Here is a 10,078-nt window from a genome sequence, read left to right on the forward strand (position 1 = left end):
ACGACCCACACTGGTCAGCACTACTATACATACTACTGAATACTGTTCTGGTCTAAGAAACCAAGCACAGAAACAAATTGCCAATTCGTACCACGAGACAAAATCGGTGCTTCTGCTGATCGCATTAATCATGCATTTACTAATATCGAAAAATTAACTGGAGACAAATTGAGAACCTACTTGCCAAAATTTCAAACAATGCCACACTTGTAGCGTTCGTACAGTATCTTGTACAATATCCTGGACATTGCTGTTTTTAGTAATTGGTCAGATGTAACAGAAATAGTGCAACTTCAACGACTACTATGTCAACCCATCCTAAAACTACTAATATGCGTGTTTGTGTGTCTGCGCGTTTTTATCTGTGTACATGTTTCGTGTGTGTACATTTGGATTGCGCCGCAAACGTTGTGTGATATAGTTTGTTGTGTGTAGTGATGCGTCTGTGGTTACTGCACGCGCGAGACTATGCAGCGGTGTGTGCATGCGCACCCACTTGCATTATCAAGGTTGGCACCAAGTGCAACCTAAGGGATCATGTCACGTACAAGAAATAAAAAATGCGAGTACTCAAATCCTGTAAGACCCACAGAAAAGGTAAGGCATAAAGAAAAAAAAGAACAGCAATTAAGTTTCATTTTAGTTTCAACAGGAAATGGCAGCAGCATATATACATATTTAGCACCTTAATCGCGCAACCTGCATCTGTTGAGATGTTTGTATTCGGCCATAACTACAACTTAATATGAAATGATATCAGGGTCGTGAGGGTGTAGCTTAATGAAATGACTGGGGGGCAATTAAGCATTAAACCGCATAATGCGGGGCGGCGAATAAACGTGCACTTGAGAACGCGGAAAAAAAACGTGCGATGCAGCCGCAATAGAATGGGAATTTTGGATGCTCGCAAATTTGTTATACGTATTAACTTTTGTTTAAATATATAAACGAGCCTTTGGCACCAACTGTAGCTGGGAACCCCGGGCTCTCAAGTTTATAAACATTTCACACCAATAACGACAGAACAGCTACGCAGAAAGCAGCAACGCTGCACCCCCTATTTGACATGTTTACACGAAGAAATATTCTCCATTTTGCACACTAGGACTACACCCTAGTTTGTATCAGAACAGCATAGCCACCACGACGGGTGCTGTGTTTACCACCGGGGCATAAGTCGCTCACGAACATAGTGAAACACAGACTATGAATAAGCGCCACTGGCGGACACAGCGCCGCAGCGCTCTCGTGAAAATCAAGAAAAACAAAACAAAACTTCAAGCAAAAAAATCGGAGGAAAAAAACAAAAATCGGCATTTGAGAAAAGGACACACCGAGAAGAGAAGAACCACAAACGCGCCCCACGCCATTCAGCATAAGGCCAACACATACTGAATGATTTATTTGGCACCCAAAGAAACAATCTTAAGCCGACAAACACATTTTGAGATATAGAGAGATCAAAAAGAGTAAGATGAATACAAAGATAAGCGCTAATCAGAACTAAACAGATCCAGACTAGTCTAATCAGATATGACATCAATCCAGGCCTAACTGTCGATATCGTCGATCGGCTAGTCTAACGGAATATTATCGCATTTCCTTGTTGGCAGCCACGACCTGTCGATACTGAAGGTCAGCGAAGCTAGAAGGGCTTCTCGTCTGCTACGTTATCTTTTGTCTGGTCGGCAAAAAGAAAGTCCCACACCTTTGATGGTCACCTGGAGAAGGCCACCCTCAGCCCTGGTTCAGGCGTCCTGCACGGAACCTCCCCAAGTCCGGCCCTGAAAACACACAAAGAAAATACGTGGAATGCAGTGTTCAGTAACAACTAGACCTGTAACGATACACATAACCCATCTCGATTCGATCCCGTAAATCTCAGATACTAGCTCTCGATTCATTCCTACATTACAAGCATTAGTCCATCCCTGGCGACAGCCCTGCAAACAAGTGAACAAGGTGAAGTGTCGTGACTGCTGCGATAGAGAAGTATATGCTAACCTGGCATGGGATTGTTACAGGCGTGCTGCCGCGCTCGTCATCGCTCCCTTATTGCATTGTATAGGTACTCGACACTGCAGCAAAGAAGCATACTAATATCTATATATCTTGTCTGCTGTCTGTCGTACACCTCTCTCCTCTCATCTCTCTCTCTCTCCGATCGTCCTCATCATCCCACTCTGTCTATTCTCATCTCTCCTCATCTCTCTCTCTCTCTCTCTATCCTCTCTTCTCCTTTCTCTCCTCTCTCTCTCTCTCTCTCTCTCTCTCTCTCTCTCTCTCTCTCTCTCTCTCTCCCTCTTCTCTCTCTCTCCCTATCTCCTCTCCTCTCTCTCTCTCTCGCTCTCCTCTCTCTCTCGCTCTCTCCCTCGCTCTCTCTCTCTCTCCCTCCTCTCTCTCTCTCTCCTCTCTCTCTCTCTCTCTCTCCTCTTCTTGCTCTCTCTCTTACTCTATGTATATCATTATATATATTATCGTTATCGTAGAATTTAAAAACAGCTTTTAAAAAAGGACACGATAACCGATACGGGCGAACGTATACATAACACACACACACACACACACACAGACACACACACACACACACACACCAACCACACACACAGACGCACACACACACGCACGCATGCACACGCACACGCACTCGCACTCGCACGCGCGCGTGTGCACACGTACACCCAGACACAGACGCACGCACGCACGCACGCACGCACGCACGCACCTTCTTCGTGTAGAACTTGTCTAGTTTCGTCTCCCCGCCGCTACGCCTCCACAGACACAGCACGCGCGTCTTAGGACTGAAGGTTATGTTAACGAGTCGCTCGTACCACCATCGCTCGGTAATGAGTCCAGAGATGCTGCGCAGCATGATTGCATCGTCACACACCTGTAATATACACACCTGTAATATACACACCATCGCCGCGGCAACGCCACCACCCAGTCAGGCTCATGTGGGGTGAGCATGATGTCATCATACAGAGTCATCAGGTCACCACGGGGTAGTCATGGCAACATTATAACATTAATTACATTATTAATAATGTGTTAACGCGCGACAACAACAAACAGTAATTAATTACATTATTAATAATGTGTTAACGCGCGACAACAACGAACGGCAATTAATTACATTATTAATAATGTGTTAACGCGCGACAACAACGAACAGTAATTAATTACATTATTAATAATGTGTTAATGTATAGTGATGGCAAACGGCAATTAATTACATTAGTAATAATAATGTGTTAACGCGCAAGGATGTTAAGAATGGTAAGGTATGGGTAAATGGTAAGGTATGGGTAAATGGTAAGGTATGGGTAAATGATAAGTAAATGGTAAATAGGGGGGATGTTAAATAAAGAGAATATTAAGGAAGGAGATTAAGGGAGAAGGATGTTAAGAAAGGAGAATGATCCTTGTTAAGAAAGGAGGATGATCCTTGTTAAGGGAAGAAGATGTTAAGGGAAGAAGATGTTAAGGGAGGAGGATGTTAAGGGAGGAGAATGTTAAGGGAGGAGGATGTTAAAGGAGGAGAATGTTAAGAAAGGAGGATGGTTAAGGGAGGAGGATGTTAAGGGAGGAGAATGTTAAGGAAGGAGGATGTTAAGAAAAGAGGATGTTAAGGGAGGATGTTAAGAAAGGAGGATGTTAAGGGAGGAGAATGTTAAGGGAAGAAGATGTTAAGGGAAGAAGATGTTAAGGGAGGAGGATGTTAAGGGAGGATGATGTTAAGGGAGGAGGATGTTAAGGGAGGAGAATGTTAAGGGAGGAAGATGTTAAGGGAGGAGGATGTTAAGGGAGGAGGATGTTAAGGGAGGAGGATGTTAAGAAAGGAGGATGTTAAGGGAGGAGGATGTTAAGGGAGGAGGATGTTAAGGGAGGAGGATGTTAAGGGAGGAGGATGTTAAGGGAGGAGGATGTTAAGAAAGGAGGATGTTAAGGGAAGAAGATGTTAAGGGAGGAGGATGTTAAGGAAGGAGGATGATCCTCGTTAAGGGAGGAGAATGTTAAGAAAGGAGGATGTTAAAGGAGGAGGATGGTAAGGGAGGAGGATGTTAAGGGAGGAGGATGTGGGCGATTGCGAACCTCCATGAAGAGGATCTCTCCCGTCGCCTCGGTGCCCTTGTGAACGGTGAACGACTGCTTGTGCATCTGGCGGCTGCCCATCGGCTTGAGGTCAATGTCGTTGCCATACTGAAACAACGACGTCACGTGTCATTGGGCCGGTGACAGCACGGCAGCGCCATCACAACACTACGTGTCTTCATGGCAATGACTCGCATCATCACATCCCCACCGTCACCATTACCATCATCGTCGTCGTCACCGACATCGTCATCATCATCATTGTCACCGACATCGTCATCATCATCATCATCGTCACTGACATCGTCATCATCATCATCGTCACCATCATCGTCATCATCATCATCATCAACATCGTCATCATCATCATTGTCACCGTCATCATCATCACCGTCATCATCATCACCAACATCGTCATCATCATCATCGTCACCGACATCGTCATCATCGTCACCGACATCGTCATCGTCACCGTCATCATCATCACCAACATCGTCATTATCATCATCGTCATCATGTGTCTCAAAGACAACAAGCCATGCAGGCACAGACATCATTAATGTAAATCAAATTAAAGCTTCTTCTACAAAAAACCAAAGAGGTACAGAAACGATTTGCCCTCAATTCAATCGAAATCTTCAAAATCCAAATTTCAAAATGTCAGCAAAAAAACATCACGAGAGAACAACAGAGCATCCCACGGCAGCGGGGGCGGCGACGTACCAGGTTGGTGATGTTGTCCAGCAGGTCGTTGACCTCCTGGCTAAGACTGAGACTGATATGCGAGCGTCCGAGCAGCCGCCGCACCTTCTTCTTCAGCTCTGCGTTGCGACAGTTCACCATGACCATGAAGGCGACCATGTTGTAGAGCATGCGAGCAAGCAGCTTGTCCTCATCCATCTCCAAGCGCTTCTGATCCATGCTGCTGAGCGACGTGTACCTACACGGAGGAGTAGACGCAGGGGAGCGGGGTTAGAGTGAAAGTATAGCACAGAGAGGGGGAGAGGGGGGAGGGAGAGGGGAGGGAGAGGAGGAGGGGGAGGGGAGGGGAAGAGGGAGAAAGAGAGAGGAGGGGAGAGAGAGAGGGAAAGGGAGAGAGAGACGGAGAGAGGGGGAGAGGGAGAGGGGAGAGGGGAAAGGGGGAATGCGGTTTAGAGTGGAGCCATAGGAAGAGTAAAGAGAGAGAGAGAGAGATAGGGAGAGAAGGCTAGAGGGAAGGTGTTTTAGAGCAATGCGTCACATAGATTTGGGAGGATAGAGAGAAAGATATGGAGCATGGCTGCTGTGAGGGTAGGGTCAACGGCAATGTACAGTATTGCGACCAGTCTACCTTGTGCCTACCTGAAAGTAGGTAAGGGCAGTATGATTATGACTTACCTGTCCATCCATTCTCGTGGTGGGTCCTTGGTCCATGCCGACGATGTCACGCTCCTGCGCTACAGCATCAATAGAACGCAATCCTCCAGAAACTGGCGATCTGGTCCCACGCGCTGACCGGTCTGTGTCTGTATTGCAGCGATGTTGAAAATGTCGCTTGTCGTTGATTGCCATTGTCAGACGAAGTCGTTTATTTTTTATCGTTATTTATCAGCATCGCTTTATTCTGTCGATGTTATTTGCTTATTGCGGTACAGACGTTATTTAGATTTTCATGTCAAAAACTTTCCTTGTGAGTTCTTCCAAGACTGCGTCGCTGATGTGCCGTGGGATGGAGGAGCTCGCGCGACTCGTCGCGGCGGGATGAGGATGCTGCGCTGGAGTGCGCGCGGGATGAGATGCTGCGAATTGCAGCGCGGGATGAGGATCGCTGCGATGCGGCGGGATGAGGATTGCCTGCGATGCGCGTGGGATGAGGATGCTGCGACGGCTGTGCGGATGGGATGCTGCGACGGCGCGTGAGGATGAGGATGCTGCGAGTGCGTGGGATGAGGATGCTGCGAGTGCGTGGGATGAGGATGCTGCGAGTGCGTGGGATGAGGATGCTGCGAGTGCGTGGGATGAGGATGCTGCGAGTGCGTGGGATGAGGATGCTGCGAGCGCGTGGGATGAGGATTGCTTGCGAGCAGCGCGGGTGATGGATGATCTGCGAGCGGTGGGGATGAGGATCTGCTGATGCGGCGTGGGATGATTTGATGCTGCCCGGATCGCGCGTTGGGGATGAGGATGCTGCGAGCGCGTGGGATGAGGATGCTGCGAGCGCGTGGGATGAGGATGCTGCGAAGCAGGAGGTGGAAGAATGAGGATGCTGCGGACGCCGCGCGTCTGGAATGAGGATGCTGCCGAGGCGTGGGATGAGGATGCTGCTGAGCGCGTGCCGGATGAGGCTGCTGCGCACGTGCGTGGGATTGAGGTATGACTGCGATCGCGCGTGGATTGAGGATGCTGCGACGCGCCGCGGTTTGGGATGAGGATGTGCGCGACGGCGGTTGGGATCGAGGAATGCTGCCGAGCGTCGGGACGAGGATGCTGCATGCACGCGGGATGAGCGATCGCTGCCGACGCGCATTTTGTGGATGAGGCATGCTGCCGAGCGCGTGGGATGAGGATGCTGCGAGCGCTATCAGCGTGCAATTACCGGATGATGCCTTCCAGAAGATGTAGTGGACGTCGTGTCAGACTCGGCGTTGTCGCCATGAGGCTGCCAGCGTTGAGAGCGGAAACTGCCGTCTGGTTGCTCTTCGTGCTGACACGGCTCGCACGGACCGCTTCCGCATCGCTCCAGCCTGCAGCAACGAGCGCGACGGTTTACCACGGCAACCGCGTCGGACACCGGAGCGCTGCGAGCGAGAGAAGAGGCCGTAGATCGAGAATGCAAATTGCCCCCAGCCAAAGTGAATATTATCTGAAGACACGAAGGGAGGATGATAGCGGAGAAAACATCCGATAAGGGCTATCACTGGAGAGAATCAGAAAAAGAAACATAATGGGAACTGACGCAAAACAAACAAATGAGACCAGACGAAGACGGAATTAGAAGGAGATCAAGGAGAAGGAGCTAAAGCATGGGGAGTGGACAGAAGAAGGAAACTCTTTAAGAAAGAAGAAATAACGAATAAGAACTTAGGTCGATGAGAACCGTCTTAGCCTGTGCAAACTTAACGAGCGACTCCGAGTCGTGGACTTCCGAGAGTGCCGACGATTGGCGGATGCCTGTGGGAGCGATATCGTTGGCACGTTCGCTGTCGCAGGGACTGGCGCCCCTCTCAGAGCCAGGTGAACTCAAACGACTCCGTCGCTCGCCTCTGAAACCTTGTTCAGTGGAACACGATCGTTTGCACTATTCCACCACGCCGAAGGCTGGAGATCTATATACAATATATTACTTCCGATGCATACCGCGAGCCGCCGTCGATGGCGGGCGGAGATAACGAAACAGGAAAGCGCGAGGTGGCGTAGTATGAGTGCATGTAGACATGCTCCGCTTCTAGATTTCACTTAGCGAAAGCAGATATGACAAAGTGGGAAAAAAAATTTAAAAATAAAACAATAATAAAAATTATAATATAATAATAATAATAATAATACAGACAGGTACGTGTGAGCAGCGATGGCGGTGGCGGTTGAGGGACGCACCTTGAGATTACGCCGACTTATGCAGGGTCCGGCGCTGGCGTGCGGCGATCAGCTCCAAGAGCGGCCGGCCATTACTTCTCATCAGCCGGTCGCCTCGTAACGCCTTCCACGGGCGTCGTGTTGCTGCAGGCTGCAGCTATACCGGTTCCTGAAACTACCAGTGCACAGCACAGCCAGCAGGGGATGCGAGGCGCTATCTAGAGCCCTTGTAGTTGTCGTGAAGACTGTGCATCGGTTATGCGGCTAAACAAAGTACTGATGACAAAGCCTTACCGTCTGACAAGGTCCCCTGTGGCCTGCTGATTAAAGCCACTAGTACTGTGATAGGGTCCATGGTGACTGGTAAAGCCCTGTCTGTGAGTCCGGATAGTGGATCTTGTGATAAAGCCACTGAAGTACCTTGTCGTATAAGGTCCCCTGTGACTTCGCTAGATAAAGCCCTTAGTACTGATGAGTAAGCGTCCCGCTGTGAACGTGATGATGGAAAGGCCACTCAGTACCTGTCGATGAAGCGTCCATGTGACTGTGATCAAAGCACCACTGAGTTACTGTTGATAAGGTCCCCGTGCTGGACATGTGATAAAAGCCACTAGTACTGTGAGAACGGTCCCTCTGTAGACTGGTTGATAGCCACTAGTTTACCTGCTGAATAACGGTCCATGGTAGACTGTTTTGTAAGCCACTAGTACTGTGAATATGGTCACATCGGATAGACTGTGATCAAGCCACTAGCTACTGCTGGCTAGGTCCATGGTGACTGTGAGGAAAGCCACTAGTACTGTGATAAAGGTCAACTGTGACTGTGATACAAGCCACTAGTACTGCTTGATAAGCGTTTCATGGTGACTGTGCATAAAGCACTAGTACTGTGATAAGGTCCCGCGCGTGACTGTGAATAAAGCCGCTGTGATAAGCGTCCCACTGTTGCTGTGATAAACGCTGCTGTGCTAAGGTGCACTGTGACTGATTGCTAAAGCCGCTGTTTGATAAGCGGTTTCCACTGCCTGACTGTGATAAGCACGCCTGTTGATAAGGTGCAGGTGCCACTGTGACTGCTGATAAAGCTTGCTGTGATAAGGTGCCATCTGGTGACTGTGATAAAGCCGCTGTGATAAGGTACACTGTGACTTGCTGATAAAGGCCCTGTTGATAAGGTACACTGTGACTGTGATAAAAGCGCTGCTGATAAGGGTGCACTGGTTGACTGTGATAAAGCCGCTGTGATAAGGCTGCACTGTTGACTGTGATAGCCTGCGTGTGATAAGTTTCCACTGTGGACTGTTATAAAGCGCTGTTGATAAAGGGTCCCTGGCATGACTGTCGATAAGCCGTCACAGTAAGGGTGCACTGTCACTGTAACCGGGGTCCACCGTACACAAGCAGACTTGCACGTTCTGTACATGACCATTCACGCCCGGTACAGGACATAGTCAGGCCCGTACATGACATTCACGCCCGTTACATGGACATTCACGCTCGTACATGAGCATTCACGCCCGTACATACATTCACGCTCGGTACATGACAATTCACGCCCGTACATATGACACTTTCACGCCCCGTACATGACATTTCACGCCCGACATGACATTCACGCTCCGTACCATGACATTCCACGCCTCGTACGTGGACATTCACGCCTCGCTACGTGACAATTCACGCTCGTACGTGAAAATTCCACGCTCGTACATAGACATTTCGACGCTCGTACATGACCATTCCGCCCGTACATGACGATTCACGCCCGTACATGACATTCCGGACGCTTCGTACATGACATTTCACGTTTCGATTACGATGACATTCTACGCATCCGGTACGATGACATTCACGCCGCCGTACATGACATTCACGTCGTACATGAACAGTTCACGCCGTGACATGAATTCAGCGCTGGTTACATGATCGCCGGTGAGAGAGGACGACCGCCGGTGCCTCACTAACCTGTGTCGGTGGCTCGGTTGTTTTCGCGTACGCCGAGGGGCTGCCGTGCGGAGCGGTCGGCGCTCGCGGCGGCAGGCGCGGCGCCGGCACGCGGACCCTCAAGCAGCACGTTTTACTGTCTGCACGCCTCTCACCTCGCCGGATCGACCTGCCCCGAGACCTCGAGCCGCGTCGCGGGCATATATCCTGCAACAGAGGGCTCGCCACTGCCATGGATTCTGGCCGGCTGATCGTGCTGACGGATCGTCTAGTCCACCTACTCATTCGTCCTATGCTGTCACCCTTCGATCAAGCTTTCAGTCGTTTCTCGTACATGATTACATTAAACGGGTGCATTTGTGCCCTACCTGTTCTATGCTAGTTTGTTTCATTCTATGTTGTCATTGGCGCTTGTTCAGCCGGTCCACTTCTGTTCACTAGGTCTGATCTGTCGTGGTTTGTTTTTATGTATTTTTCCCTGTTCTCC

General features: G+C 49.4%; 1 protein-coding gene across 1 annotated transcript; it reads right to left on the minus strand.

Annotated features, from left to right (window-relative positions):
- Positions 1 to 1,717: 1,717 nt before the first annotated feature.
- Positions 1,718 to 9,793, minus strand: LOC106819041 (MAP kinase-activating death domain protein-like). Its single transcript, XM_014823701.1, has 10 exons — positions 9,747 to 9,793; positions 7,942 to 8,022; positions 7,156 to 7,337; positions 6,671 to 6,818; positions 5,473 to 5,526; positions 4,819 to 5,035; positions 4,096 to 4,203; positions 2,726 to 2,890; positions 2,023 to 2,078; positions 1,718 to 1,784 (listed from the first exon to the last, which is right to left on the minus strand). The coding sequence occupies exons 1-10, from the start codon at positions 9,791 to 9,793 to the stop codon at positions 1,718 to 1,720; spliced, it is 1,125 nt and encodes a 374-aa protein (XP_014679187.1).
- Between the last annotated feature and the right edge of the window lie 285 nt (positions 9,794 to 10,078).

This window comes from Priapulus caudatus, unplaced genomic scaffold (genome assembly GCF_000485595.1).
Source record: "Priapulus caudatus unplaced genomic scaffold, Priapulus_caudatus-5.0.1 Scaffold2770, whole genome shotgun sequence".
In the NCBI taxonomy this organism is placed as follows: Eukaryota; Metazoa; Priapulida; class Priapulimorpha; order Priapulimorphida; family Priapulidae; genus Priapulus; species Priapulus caudatus.